The sequence below is a fragment of the Syngnathoides biaculeatus genome, chromosome 10 (assembly GCF_019802595.1).
Source record: "Syngnathoides biaculeatus isolate LvHL_M chromosome 10, ASM1980259v1, whole genome shotgun sequence".
NCBI lineage: Eukaryota > Metazoa > Chordata > Actinopteri > Syngnathiformes > Syngnathidae > Syngnathoides > Syngnathoides biaculeatus.
The window spans coordinates 30,060,930-30,076,408 of NC_084649.1; the positions used below are offsets into that span (position 1 = coordinate 30,060,930).

General features: G+C 43.6%; 1 protein-coding gene across 6 annotated transcripts in view; it reads right to left on the reverse strand.

Moving 5' to 3' along the window:
• plxnb1b (plexin b1b) overlaps nt 1-15,479 on the reverse strand; it is a 190,650-nt gene that overhangs the window by 124,013 nt on the left and 51,158 nt on the right. For all 6 annotated transcript variants that reach the window (XR_009796996.1, XR_009796997.1, XR_009796998.1 and 3 more), the window contains exons 4-7: nt 14,380-14,562; nt 6,658-6,786; nt 6,284-6,384; nt 1,682-1,814 (exon numbers count right to left, since the gene is read on the reverse strand). Coding sequence is in view for 3 of the 6 variants with exons in the window: in XM_061833950.1 (XP_061689934.1) it covers nt 1,682-1,814; nt 6,284-6,384; nt 6,658-6,786; nt 14,380-14,562 (546 nt within the window). In the remaining 3 variants the exon portion in view is untranslated. The remainder of the gene's footprint in view (nt 1-1,681; nt 1,815-6,283; nt 6,385-6,657; nt 6,787-14,379; nt 14,563-15,479) is intronic.

The window sequence follows — 15,479 nt, forward strand, 5'->3', positions numbered from 1 at the left end:
GAAAGTGCTCTTATCAGATGAAACCAAAATCTAACTTTTTGGCCACAATGCAAAATTATATGTTTGGCGTAAAAGCAACACAAGCTCATGACCCTGAACACACCATCCCCACTGTCAAACATGGTGGTGGCAGCCTCATGGTTTGGGCCTGCTTTTCTTCAGCAGGGACAGGGAAGATTGTTAAAATTGATGGGAAGATGAATGGAGCCAAATATAGGACCATTCTGGAAGAAAACCTGTTGAGAGTCTGCAAAAGACCTGAAACTGGAACAGAGATTTATCTTCCAACAGCACAATGCTCCAAAATATAAAGCCAAATATACAATGGAATAGTTCACAAATCAATGTATTCAGGTGTTGGAATGGCCAAGTCAAAGTCCAGACCTGAATCCAATCGAGAATCTGTGGGAAGAGCTGAAGACTGCTGTTCACAAACGTTCTCCCTCCAACCTCACAGAGCTCAAGCTGTTTTGAAAGGAAGAATGGGCAACAATTTCAGTCTCTCGGTGTAAAACTGATAAGAGACATACCCCAAGCGACTTGCAGCTGTAATTGCAGCAAAAGGTGGTGCTACAAAGTATTAATGCAAGGGGGTCGAATAATATTATGTGTGTGTTAAAAGTTTAAAATATCCAGTAAATTCCCTTCCACTTCACAATATTGTCCCACATGTTGTTGATTCTTGACAAAAAAAAAAATTAAAAATGATATCTTCATGTCTGAAGCCTGAAATGTGGCGAAAGGTTGAAGAGCTCAAGGGGACCAAATACTTTCACAAGGCACTGGAGAAGAAGATGATGAGAGAATGTCTGGACCAAAGGATGACTGCGTCATAGATGTGGCGGTAGAAGGGACGCTGTGACCAGACTGCGCCACCGGGGCTAGCGGGAGAGAGCCCGAAGCCTTGAAGTCCCTTTGAATATTGGGTCTGTCCGGTATGTTCTTGTTGCTGGTGCTTTAGCAATAGTGAGAAATGTAAAGCCTTTCACAGATGGGGAGTATGCCAAAGCATTCGTGCTTGATGTTGGTAATAAACTTTTTGAAAATTACGCATAAAGACAAGAGGATCAAACGAATAACCAATGTACTTTGTCGGCAACAACTGTTCACCATCGTAGCATCATGATGGCAAATCAAACTGAATTACATTCACGATTAATGGATGGAAGTCTCAACGTCTACAAGAAGCCTAATCTAAAGACGTATAAAACAGACTACAAAGCCATCAGCAAAACAACTATAACTAGAAGTCGCATTCATGGTAAGAAGTACTTTTGTCATCATTGGTTAGTAACATCATAACAATGTTATTTAAAAGAATTCAGAGATTTCTTATACTCTGAGATGACACGCTGTGGCGACCCCGAAAGGGACAAGCCGAGAGAAGAAACAAAACAAACTATATGTGTTGGTCTTACATAAATGCGCAAATAGATCTGTGTTTAGTTTTTAAAATATTGCATGGCTCTCTTTGAAATTACATTTTAAAATATTTGGCATTTATGGCTCTCTCAGCCTAAAAGGTTCCTGAACCCTGCTATTTACATGTAAAATGCCTTTCTACTTAAGAAGGTTTCATGTTACGAAACAACTTCCGGAACGGATTAATTTCGTAAGTAGAGATACCACTGTATGAGGCATATATATTAGGCATATATCTATATATTTCATGTGGACTTACTGTCCTACTTTCCCCCCTGCTGATGTTTAATGGGTTGATTGCTTGGACAGCCAGGCACTGCTGTTCCATGTCAAAGCTCCAAAACCACTGGCCATGGTGGTTCCCACGAGGACACTCTGCCTGCAAAACACATCTGCAGGGAAAATTTCAATAATGTTTTTATTTTATTACCAGCGCTGTCAAAAATGTGATTCTAAAAGCATTGATTTTGTATGCATAAAGCCACTGTAAATTATATTGTTCTCAGACATCCATCCATTATCTGAGCTGCTTATCCTTTCAAAGGTCACGGGAGTGCTGGAGCTTGTCTCTGCTGTCAACGGACAGGAGGCAGGATAGACCCTGAACTGGTCACCATCCAATCGCAGGGCACTTGGAGACAGACGACAGTCGCACTCACAATCACACCTACAGGCAATTTTAGTGTGTCCAATTAGTGTTGCATGTTTTTGGGATGTTGGAGGAAACCGGAGTGCCTGGAGAAAACGCAGGCACAGTGAGAACATCCTAACTCCACACAGGGAAATAAACCCCCACTCCATTCTATCTGTCTCAGCCACCCAAAGTGAGGAGCTAGGCTGAACAGTTCAGGGAGGTTGGCTAGTATGTCAAGCACCAGGATCCCTATCGGGCGACCTAGGCGGATGCCCATGATGAGGGTCTCAATGGCAAAGCAGGAACCAAACAGGTGACAGCTGCTGGTCAAACACCGCCAAGACGTGGTCAAAAGGCGGCTGTTGATACTGGTCAAGCACCGCTGAGGCATGGTCTGGGGGCTGCGACTGCTGGTTGAGCACTGCAAAGACGTGGTCAGGAGGTGCCTCCTCAGCCTGCTGCCATTGAGGCTTGGTAGGAGTGGATACGAGAGTGGCAGAGTGCACATGGCCTCGGGAAGGTGAACTGGGAAACATTTTTGAAATAGAACAAGTTGACTTCCTGTCGAATTTGCTTGGAAGGAGTGTAGCGGGAGGCATAAAGCGGAGCTCTACTTGGACGCCTCTGCTGGCCACCACGCGGGGGTCTCAGATAAATGGCCAAACGGGTCCCCCAGAAAAGGTCGGAGGAAGAGGACTTGGGCTTTAGCACACGGGGCATGGAAATGGGGCTAGGTGACACAAATTGACTGGGACTAAAAATAGGGAGGCAAAAACAAATTTGATGTCCGAGTCAGAATCCTGGTCCTCCTCAAAATAAGAGTCTCAAAAGACATGGTGGTGAAGGGGTCGGGCGTGGACGATAATTAATACACACGCGGGTGACGCAGGTGGCAAGGTAGGAGAGGACAAAATGACAGAGCTGGGAGGCAGACCTGCTGCGTGACCGGCGACGCTGCATTTTTCTTGCTGGGTCCTGTTCTGGCCAGCTCGTTCTGTCACGAGCAAGCGACATGGGAGAAGACCGAAATGCAGGATTACGAGGCAGGCACATGATTTTCGAGGTTAGTTTAATTCTGTCAAGAGGTCATACACAGGTAAGCAGTCCAAAAAGGCAGAAGCACACAAAAAAACAGATGGCAAATAGGCAAGGTCCAAAAATCCTGCAACAAGGTCTGATAACTACTAGGCAAAACTTAGAACATGAGCAAAAACACAAGGGAGCTACACAAATAAGATGCTGACGATGCAGTCTCAAACACAACAAACTGGAAACTGACATTGCAAACACAAGGCTTATATGACAGGACTAAATAGTGTCAATGAGGCACAGGTGAGGAGGTGCTTCCGGAGGCAGGTTACTCTGGCCATGCCCCTGACAGCTTGTACCTGGGATCTTGTTCTTTCGGTCATGACCCACAGCTCATGACATAGGTGAGGGTAGAAATGTTGATTGACCGGTAAATTAGGAGCTTCAACTTTTAACCTAGCTCCTCCTTTACCGCAAGGGAGTGCTCCAAAGTCAGCATCACCGCAGATGATGCAACGATCCGCCTGTCCATCTCCCACTCCATTCTTCCCTCACTAGTGAACAAGAACCCAAGAAACTTCAACTCCTCCACTTGCGGCACAATTTCATCCCCGACCTGGTGAGGGAATGTTACCCTTTTCCGATTGAGGACCACGGATTCGGACGTGCTGATTCTCATCACAGCTGCTTCACACTTGGCTGTGAACTGTCCAGTGAGATTTGGAGATCCGGGTTCATGAACTCAAAAGAAGCACATTTGCAAAAAGTAGAGATGCAATACAAAAGCCGCCAAACCGGACCCCTGTCTCTGCCTCGGCTGCATTTAAATATTCCGTACATTAAAGTTATGAACAGGTTCGGTGACAACGGACAGCCTTGGTGGAGTACAACTCTCATCGGAAACGAGTATGACTTACTGTCAGCAGTTTGGCCCAATCTCTGACACCAGTCATACAGGGACCAAATAGCTCGTATCGGGATTCGGGACCCCATACTCCTGAAGGACCCCCCTGAGGAGTCCCCGAAGGACATAGTTGAATGTCATCTCCATGTGCACAAAACACATGGAGAGAGTTTGAGCGAACTCCCATGGGTATAGACCTGGACCACTGTTCCACAGCCACAACGAAAACCACATTGCTTCTCCTGAATCTGAGATTCGACTTCCCGAAAGACCCTCCTCTCCAGCCCCCCTGAATTGACCTTACCAGGGAGGCAAAGGAGTGTGATCCCCCTGTATTTGGAACAAACCTTCCAGTGGCCCTCCATAAAAAGGAGGCGCACCACCCCAGTCTGCCAGTCTTGATGTCTACGTCATGTTGCAGAGGCCTGTCAATCAGTAGCCTTTAGGAACTCTGGGCCGGATCTCTTTTTAACCACCTTGGTGACCAACCTCAGAGATAGGAGAGCCTGCCTCAGAGAACCCAGAGTGTGCTTCTTGATTGGGAAGGTGTGTCAGTGAAATTGAGGTCTTCCAAGTATTCTCCCCACCAACTCAAAACATCCCGAGTCAAGGTCAGCAGCGCCTCATCCTCAGTCTACGTAGTGCTAACGGTGCATTGCTTCCCCACCCTTGAGAATTTCTTCAATGCCATTAGTAAATTTCTCTCTATGGCCTTACGTCACGAGAGTTTTTGTTCAGCGACCACCAAAGCTCCATTCCACTTGCCCTTCAGCTGCCTCATGAGTCCACAGGGAAAAAATGCCCAATAGAATTAATTCAGCTTGTTGGCATCCCTCACTGTTTGTGTTCACCAACAGGTTCAGAGATTGAGCCATGAAAAGCACCGACCACGTTATGGGCACAGCTCCAGTCTGCCGCCTCCGCAATGGAGGCACGAAACATAGTCCACTCGGACTCAAAGTCATCAAACATGAACATGAGCAAAGTTCTTTCAGAAGTGGGAGTTGAAGCTCTTTCTGAACAGGAGAGTCTGCCAGACGTTCCCAGCAGACCCTCAGGAAACATTTGGGCCTGCCACATCAAACCAGCATCTTCCCCAACCAGTGGTGATAAGTTGACAGCGCCACCCCTTTCTTTACCAGAGTGTCCAAGAGATGTGTTCGTAAGTCCGATCACACAACAACAAAGTCCATCATTGAACTGTGTCCTTGGGTGTCCTGGTGCCAAGTGCACATGTGGACACCGTTATGCATCAACATGGTGTTTGTTATGGAAAACTGCTGAAGAGCACACAAGTCCAGTAACAGAACATCGTTCTGATTTTGATCGGGTCCGAAGGAGCATTCTTCCCAATCTCACGCTTTCAGGTTTTACCATCATTGTCCTTGTGTGCACTGAAATCCCCCAGCTGGAGTATTAAGAGTCTATAGCGGGCGCCCTCTCCAGCATTCCCTCTATGACTCCAAAAAGGGTGGGTACTCTGAATTGTTGTTTGATACATAGGCACAGACTATAGTCAGGACACATCCTCCACCCGAAGGTGGTGCTTTTATCTCAACCCAAAGGCTACCCTCTCGGCCACCGGCGAGCCCGATTATCTAGGTGGAGCTTCTCGAGCTCACACACTAGCTCGGGTTCCTTCCCTCCCTAGAGCCAGCTTTGATAGCCTTAAGATAGTTCCAGCCATTGGCCATCACCCAGCTCACACTGCACCCGACCCCTATGGCCACTCCCAAAGGTGGTGAACCCATGGTAAGGGAAACTTACGTTACCCTTTCCGGTTGTGTCTGGCCGAGCCCCATTGGTGCAGGCCAGGCAACCTGGTGCTCGCCATTGAGCCCTACTTCCAGGCCTGGCTCCACAGGGGGGCCCCGGTGTCCCAAGTCTGATGGCAAGGGAAACCTCGGTCCAATATTTGTATTTGTCATGGGGGTTTATGGAGTTCTACTTTGTTGGGTCCCTTACCTAGGACCTTTTTCCAGTGAGTGACGCTACCAGGGTCGCATGAAGACCTAGACACCTTAGCTCCTCGAATCATTGGGACACACAAACCCCTCCACTACGATAAAGTGATGGCTCAGGGAGGGGAGCGTGAATTATGTCTTTCCAAATCAGACTCCTTTTGTTCTGACAAAAATAATCTGTCCTGAAACTCTAAAGAATACTGGCCTTTTCGTCATTGTCATGTACAAAATCATCATAAATAATGTCAGAGAATACTCATTTGTAAAGAAATGCTCTATGTGGTCAATGAAGTGTTTTAATTGTCAGTAAAGTGCTGGAGTGCATCTCACCTTCCTTCAAGGACACACCAGCCACAGTAAGGATCATGGGCCTGCAGGCAGGAGTGACAGTCGGGGTTCTGCTGGCATTCAGCTACTGGCCTCTTCTGCAGCTGCAACCATCATCACACCTATAAGTTCAGTTATGCCAAGCTACCATAATAAACTCTCGAAACAGAATGTATGATTTGACCAACAACAATAGAAATGGAAATGTGATTAGGATAGGTCAAAAACAGGCTGCCAAATTAGAATTTGTTGTATAGTTGGGACACAAAAAAAACAAAGCTTCACTCTCAGAGATTTTGGAAATATACGTGGTATTGCAAAAGATGTAACAAAGTTCAGAAAAAAGGACAGAATATGGCAACAGGTTATATGTTTACCATGTTATGGGTCATGATGAACAGATGCTGCTCTTCTTTATCCAGGACAAGGTCTGAGTTGATGGCTGTGTTCTGCTGAATGGAACATATGGAGTATTCCTCCACTTCACCATTTGGCCCTAGGAACACCTGAATAATGGAAAATCAACTAGAAAAATGTTGCAGCTAGTTCAGTGGAGAACTACTTGATCGCAGTTTTTCATAATATTTACAAAACTGTGACAAATTGATCTGTGGGCTTACAAACTCTGTAAAAATAAGATACAGCACATTGCTAATGATTATCAATGCCTCTTGAGCAAATCTGAAGTGTGTGATTTTTATCACTGTATTTGTTGCCCCACACTGAGAAGCCACCTTATCCTTGTGGAGGTGTTTGTGTGTCATAGCTATCTTAAGAGCTTAAGTTGTCTGGGAGGCCACCTAGGATCAGAAGGTCCAAGGTGAGGAACCAGACATAGCAGGGCTTGAAACCCCCTATGATGATGACAATTTTGGAGGGGGTGTTTTTCCTTGCCTGGATGTGGGTCACAAGGAAACCCACTCTAGAACTGGGGATGGAGATGGGGCTCAATTGCAAGCACCAAGTGACTGGGTCCGCATACAATGGGCCTGGCTGGGCACAGCTTAGAGATGTAAAATAGGTCTCCCTTCCCATCTCACCACCTGGGGGAGGGGAAAAAGTGGGTCGGGTGAATAGACAGCCGGGCGGTGGCTGAAGGTGGGGATCTTGGCTGTGCCAACTCCAGCTACAGAAGCTGCATCTAGGTATTTGGAATGTCACCACAATGACAGGAAAGAAGCCCAAGTTGCTGTGTGAGGTTGAAAATGTTCTGAATACTGTATGTGAAGTTGGAACATGGGTAGGCTGAGGTAGGGCAGGCTTTCCTGTGTTTGGGGTTGAGGTTACCGAGGTAGTTAAGAATCTCCTCGTTGACTAGGCCCCCAAAGTAAACGAGCAAGCCAGCGTTCTTAAAGGGCTCTGGGTGTTGTGGGGCTGTCTTGTTTGACTTGCATTTGCAAAATCAGGTGGACTTTGGCAATGTGTGTGTTCTAACTATAGGGGTATGCAACTCCTCAGACTCCCTGGTAATATTTCTTGAGAGAAGGATCAACCACAAAATTGAAGCTCAGATCCGTTTCGTGTGCGCGACCCGTAATGTGACAAGCCGAAAGGAAAAGAAGAAAAAGAAAAAGTCCCCATAGAAGATTGGTAAGTGCTAAAGCCATGGTAGAGTCCTCAAAGGTGCTTGAGAGTTTATCCAACCAATCTACACGTGCTTTGTGAACTCGGAGAAGGCATTCAACAGTGTCCTTCTGGGAGTTCTGCAGACCCAGAATACCTCATCCATGCTTTTAGCTCAAATACACTTGACAACTGAAATGGTCTTCTGACTGGACTCTCCAAAAAGACTATTAAACAGCTGCAGCTCATTCAGAATGCTTCAGCTTAGGTTCTGACCAGAACAAAGAGGTCAGAGAATATAGTTGAAATTCTAATGTCCATACACTGGCTTCCAGTGAGCTCAAGAATAGATTTTAAAATCCTGCTACTGGTCTATAAACCAATGAATGGTTTAGTTCAGGGGTCGAGAACCTATGGCTCACGAGCCGTACCTGGGTCTTTTGATGGTTGCATATGGCTCGCAGAGCAGTCATAACGACATACTGTATACAGTATGTCATTGGTGTCAGGAAGACAATGGAAATGAGGCTGAAACAGTTTGTCTTAGTGGGGTTTGCTGTAGTTTGCGGTCCAATATTGAAGTCAATGTGGGCGCAGTAAAATCGAACACAGATCGGGTGGAAATTAATTGTGGAAACATTTTTGACAAAAATGGCTAAAAGTAAAAGAGGAGTAGAGTAGCACAGTTTTCAGTAAGACTGGAAAGAGGAATTCGCCTTTGTGGAAAAAGAAGGTTCCTTTGTGTCTAATTTACAATGACAAAATTGCAACGATGAAATGCTCTGATATAAACTGCCACTTTGGCATATGGCATACACACGCAATTGGATAAAAATATCCTGTGGGGAACAGCAGGAAGAAAGCATGTCAAGAGCTACTGTACAGAGTCCAATCTAGTCAGCAGCAACTCTTTGTTAAGGACACAACAAGGTGACTGCAATTCATGTAGCTTTGCTGGTGCTTTGGCAATTGAGAGAAATAGAAAGCATTTCACAGATGGGGAGTTTACCAAAACGGTCATGCTTGATGTTGCCAAAGAACGTTTTGACAACTTTTAACATAATGACAAGATAGTCAAACAAATAAAAGACATGCCTCCACCAGAAAGCATTGTTGGCAAGCCAACGTAAGTGGAGAGAGAAATGAAAAAATTAAACCTGCAGATCAGCTAATTATGAAAACTTGGAACACACTTCCTGTCACATACCACACACTGCGGCGTGTGAGTATTGCTGTACTGACAATGTTTGGTTCTACCTATGCATGTGAAAACTTTCACATTTAAAAAACATGAAGACCAAACTATGTTTATTTTCCAACTCTAAGGCGCTGAGGCCACCAAACCGGACACCCTCTACGCCTCGGCTGCACCTAGAAATTCTGTCCATAAAAGATGAAACGACAAAATCAGTGACCAAGGGTAGCCTTGGCGGAGTCCAAATCTCACCAGAAACGAGTCCAACTTATTGCCAGCAATGTGGACCAAACTCTGACAGCGGTCATAGAGCGACCGAACAGCTCGTATCAGGGCCCTCCACAGGAATTCTCCAAGTCCACAAAACACATGAAGACTGGTTGGGCGAACTCCCATGCACCCTCGAAGATCCTGCCGAGGGTGTAGAGCTGGTCCACTGTTACACGGCCAGGACGAAAACCACATTGTTCCTCCTGAATCTGAGACTCGACTTCCCGACAGACCCTCCTCTCCAGTACCCCAGAGTACCTCTTACTCACACAACACACCCTCCGGTCACCTTTCTTGAAAAGTGGGACTACCACCTCAGTCTGCCAATCCAGAGGCACTGTCCCAGATGTCCATGCGATGCTGCAGAGGTGTGTCAACCAGGACATCCAGAGCCTTTACGAACTCCGGCAAATCCCATCCATCCTCGGGGCCCTGCCACCAAGTAGCTTTTTAACCACCTCAGTGACCTCAACCCCAGAGATAGAAGGGCCCGCCTCAGAGCACCCAGACTCAGCTTCCTTGTGGGAAGGCATGTTGGTGGAAATGAGGAGGTCTTAGAAGTATTCTCTCCACCAACTCACAACATCCCGAGCTGAGGTCAGCAGCGTCCCGTCCCCACTATACACAGTGTTGACGATGCACGGCTTCCCCCTCCTGAGATGTCGGATGGTGGACCAGAATTTCCTCGAAGACGTCCTGAAGTTATTCTCTATGGCCTCACTGAACTCCTCCCACACCCGGGTTTTTGCCTCAATGAAGTAAGAATAATTTTATTGTGTTGTTTTTCCATAATTAAAAGATGTTTCGCAATAGCTTTGTATAACCTAAAAGACGATCGCAATAGCTTTGAATAACCAGCAATGTCATAAAAGGATGTTTGGATAACCAGCAATGTCATAAAAAGATGTTTTTTGTGTTATATGATGTCGTGCAACGCCATCTGTTGGTAACAAAGAATAGTGTGGCATCAGGCGGGATGAATTGGCCACTCACCCCTCCTTCCGCACACGCTTAGAGTATAAAAGGAGGACTTTGGATACTCTCGGTAGAGTCTGCTGCGGGTTGCGTACGGATGCCCAGCCGGTATTGAAGCTGCTCTCTACCTGGAGTGTTGGCTCTCCCTCCTATTGGCGCACGGTAAGAGCTGGATATTCTTCTAAGAGCTGGTTGGATATTACTTAGCTTCATACCACGTGATTTGTGCTTGTGCTTGTGTTACCATTTCTGTGTGGGACCAATAAAGTGCCAATTGTTGGTAGCCAGAAGTGTGTCTTGTCTTCATTTCTGAGTGCCTATCTCCGACGAACCTATTAAAATTTGATACCGAACTCCTGAGCGAGGTATCAGAAATGTTTTAAAACACTCAACAACCACCGAAACCTGTTGTTCACCACTCAAACCTGGTGAACAACTACAGGAAACGTTTGACCTCTGGAATTGCAAACAAAGGCTACTGTATCATATATTAACATTGGTTTTCTCAGGTGTTCAAATACTTATTTGCAGCTGTATCACACAAATAAATCGTACAAATCATACATTGTGATTTCTGGATTTTTCTTTTTAGATTATCTCTCTCACAGTGGACATTCACCTAGGATGAAAATGTCAGACCCCTCCATGATTTCTAAGTGGGAGAACTTGCAATATAGCAGGGTGTTCAAATACTTATTTTCTTCACTGTACTTGCACAAAAAAAATCATTAATTTACAAGAAATAATGTATCTTTGTTCCACTAGTTATGGCAGTGACAAAAAGAACAAATGAAAGGTCTTCCATTGGATGGCAGGAAGTACAGTACATACAGTAATTAGTTGATCTACCTTTTGTGACATTTGGGTGTGTTTGTGTGCCATGAGATTTTTCGATTGTAAAATATGTCCCTTGGCTCCATAAAGGTTGGACATCACATGCAAGTTATTCCAACTTTTGGCTTCTCTCAATCAGTTTTTTTTTTATGCTGGATGCCCTTCCTGGCACAACCCACTCATATTTTGCCAATAGCTTATATCTGAATCTACCCATCTTTCACAACAAAACCTCTGACAAAATGCGGTCTTGGCGCTGTCCAACTCTGGCTCAAAATGAATATAACATATTGGAGCCAATGTGGACCAAACTCTTCCACTGGTCATATACGGACCAAACATCTTCTCTTCTTTTACCAAGAATTTTATTTTGATTCTACCTTTATATGTTCTATAGTTATCAGCAGCAGAACATGAATTGGTTCATCAAATTGTTCTATAGTTGTCAGCAGCAGAACATGGATTGTTTCATCAAATACATTACAACCATTTCTCCTCAAAACTGGAGAAAAAATATTTTTGGCATAAGAAGTAAAAATTAGGTGAAGAGTGACTTTGAAGCTAATATTTTTTTGGTTCAGTGACGAACATTTGAACAACTCTTTCGCATATACAAAAGCTAAAGCAACATTTAGAAATGGCTTTTCATAGTGAAAGAAGAATGCGTTTTCTGCTAAACACGTCCAGTGAGTGATGGTGACAAGTTTTTAAGCGTTTTGGTACACGTGCAATTTCAATAAAGGTCTGAGTGTGTGTTTCGATATATCAACAAATTACTATAAAATGTGAATGCACAAAAAATATATATATATAGATCAATGTTACACTTTTACAAACTACAACTATAGAACATTGGATAGGCCTGTAATAGGAACATATTAATGATAAAAACATGACAAATACATGATCTTGGAGACATGTTTTGGAAATGGTGGTCTAAAGAATGTCCTTCTTGCAGCACAAATATATTCTTGTATGATAAGGTCATGCTATAAAGACCTTTCTGGATGCCAAGGGCTTTGTGAAGAGTGTTTTGGTAAAAACCAAGGCAATTCAACGACAAACATACAAGCTACTGAATTTTCACGACCATAAGAGACACCGTATTAAAAGGCGCAGTCTCAGTTAAAGGTGCTATTTCTAGATTTAACACATACGTAAAGTGCAACGTATTATTGGGTGCAGGGATGGTAAAACAAACTAGCTTAAAACATACTGTGGCCCTCACAAGGCAGAGAGGAAATATTGTACTTTTATTTTTGTAAGCAGGACAAGCTTACAATCCCCAAAACAAAGACAGGTGTAAGTCATTAGTTAACATCTTGCACAATGTTGTGATGCCGAAGAAGTGGGAAACCGCGAAGCAGGCCGGCAGTTCAAAGTGGCTGAATCGAATGTGAGATTGTGGAGGAAGACGAAGGAAAAAATTATTCAGCAAAAAGCATGTGGAAGAGTTTTGAGATGTGGGTTCATGATGCAACGAAGGAGTCACCGGAACTGGACCAAGACATCAATCACAGCAATGCACCGAAGGTAGCTACTTATGGATCTTTTTCAGATTGGGGATGAGTCAAATGCTTCTTTTGAAGGCTTGCTCAAGGATGTGTTATGAAGTGTATAAACTGCACTGTGCACAAATGCTTTAGGCACAAATATTTAACGCAAAAAAACATGTCTCCACAACGTTTAATACATGTTCTCAACAGTATTAATAAAACATTATGCCATCATTGAGCATTTATTTTAGTTGGTCGAGGGATTCTGTTCTGAAATTGACAGAGACCCGGACAAGCATGTCGTGTGGCCTGTCCCGAGATACATAATATCACTACAGCACATGCACAAAGATTATTATTAATGATTGTTGGACAGACAGTTTTTTTTAAAAAAACAAAACAATTACAAACAATAAAAGTATAAATCCAGCAAAGTAGAAATACAGATAATTCCCAAGATTTTGAGCATGTGGATAGCAGTAAATAATATAAATTGGTCGTCATTGGTTTTCCTGATTTTTTTCGGTCAACTTTGAGGATGTGCATTATACTTCAGGATACATTATACACAAGAAATTACGGTATTTATTTGCACCACTACCAATCAGGGGAGGCCCCATAGCTCAGTGGTTAGAGCATTGGTTTGGTAAAACAGGGTTCATGAGTTTGTATCCCACTGGGGCCTCCACTCCCCAGGAGGGGTTGTGTCAGGAAGGGCATCCGGCGTAAAAACTGGGCCAAAAAAATATGAGCGTTCATCTGAGATGTCACGCTGTGGCGACCCCTAACAGGCCAAGCCAAAAGAAACTTACTTACTTACTAACAATCAAATTATTTTTTTAAAAATCAAACATTGTGATTTCCGGATTTTTTTTGTTCTGTTTTTTTTTAATAGATTGTCTCTCACAGTGAACATGCACCTAAGATAAAAATTTCAGCCCTGTCTGTGATTTCAAAGTGGGAGAACTTCCACAATTGCAAGGTGTTCAAATACTTATTTTCCTCACTCTAAAGCACTTCACAAAGTCTCACATTCACACACACACACACACACACACACACACACACACACACACACACACACACACACACACACACCCACACATACATATACCAATGGGAGGCTGCTGTCACGCAGGTTGCTACCAAGCCCACTGGGAGCAAATTAGGATTCAGTGTCTTGCTCAAAGATACTTCGGGATGCGGACTGTTGGAACTGGGTTTCACGAACAATCAGTTAACAGACAAGCCCCCACCCCTATTAATCTGATATATCGAGGTTTCACGAGCTGAAAGAGTTGAAAGAGTGTTAAAGTTGAAGAATGGGGAACAAACAGACATCCATCCATCCATTTTCTTAGCCGCTTATTTTCACAAGGGTTGCGGGAGTGCTGGAGCCTATCCCAGCTGTCAACGGGCAGGACGTGGGGTACACCCTGAACTGGCAGACAGACATGCTTTATTCATTTTAGGGAAATGAAAATCCTCCTCCTAAAGACAAGAAGTCAGTGGCTGTTGGTCAAAAGGAAAAAAAGCTAAATATTTACAATATTAGACAACGGATAGGTGGATAGATGGATGGAGGATGGATGGATAGTTGGTTGGCAGCCCAGACCAATAAAAATTGGCTTGTGAATACAGGACTATAACTATATATACAACAGGACCTGTTAGGAAGTAAAACATTAACTCAACATCAAGATACAAATGTGTGCTTGTCTTTATGTCAAAACGTGAAGGTGCAAATTACCTCTGTGAAGATTTACCTTGTGCAGGTTTCCCTTGGAGTCTCCCAAGAATGCAATCGTATGGCCCGCCCTCATGCTTACTGCAACCGCTGTGAGTCGAGCAGAGGGGCTGTCCAAAATTGTTTCAGCTTCCACAGCAATCCGACTACCCATGGGGCTAGGTGTGTGATCAGATCCGCAAGGGTACCGATCAAGAGTATTCTATTGGACATGTTTTAGTAGTCAGATGCTGCCACGTCATGAAATGATGACTGATAAAATATATAGATGCAAGAAAAAGTATGTGAATTATTTAGAAAAAAACATTTCTGCATTAACTGGCCATAAAATTCACATTTAAAAAAATAATCCAAGTCATAAAAATAGACACAATCTCCTTAAAACTACTACTAATTCCACACAATTATATAATGTCCGTATTTTTGGGACACATCATGGAAAGACTCACAGTCCAGGTTAGAAAAAGTATGTGAACCCCTAGTCTATTGACTTCTACAATCAGAGTCAGGATTCAGCCAACTCAAAGACCAAATCATTATGAAGAGATTGTAAGTGTTGGTTAAACCTGCCCTGTTCTATAACACCAAACTGGTTTTGTACTTGCCCTTTTTTCATGGTTGTAAATGTGAGCCATGCCACGTTCAAGAGACCTTTCAATATGTTAAAATATAAATACCACGATGAAGAGATGTTTAAATACCAATTTGCATAAAAGTAGGAAATTAGATGCTATATATAATATAAGTTTGCTGTGTAACAACTTGTAAGAGAACAGAATTTTACATCATGCTCACCATAGATACCAAGAATGATGAGCACTACTGTACTTGGAAAGATTACGGTGCATTTTAGGTTCATCCTGAAATTTTGCCCGAAAAAGACAACTATCCTTGTATCAGGTTCAGCACTACAAAAATGTTGATCTTTAAGTTTTTATTTTGTATTCCCCCCGCATGGTTAGTTTGCGAAGGTAAGAATTACAATAGGACAGTTTAGTGCTTTATTGTCTATCATTTTATCCATTCTTATTTTAGTGATTTTTCAGTGCCATTGCGTTCCCTTGAAGGGCACTTGAAGTAAAATGGATTATTTTATCATTGTAATTATCCATCCATCCA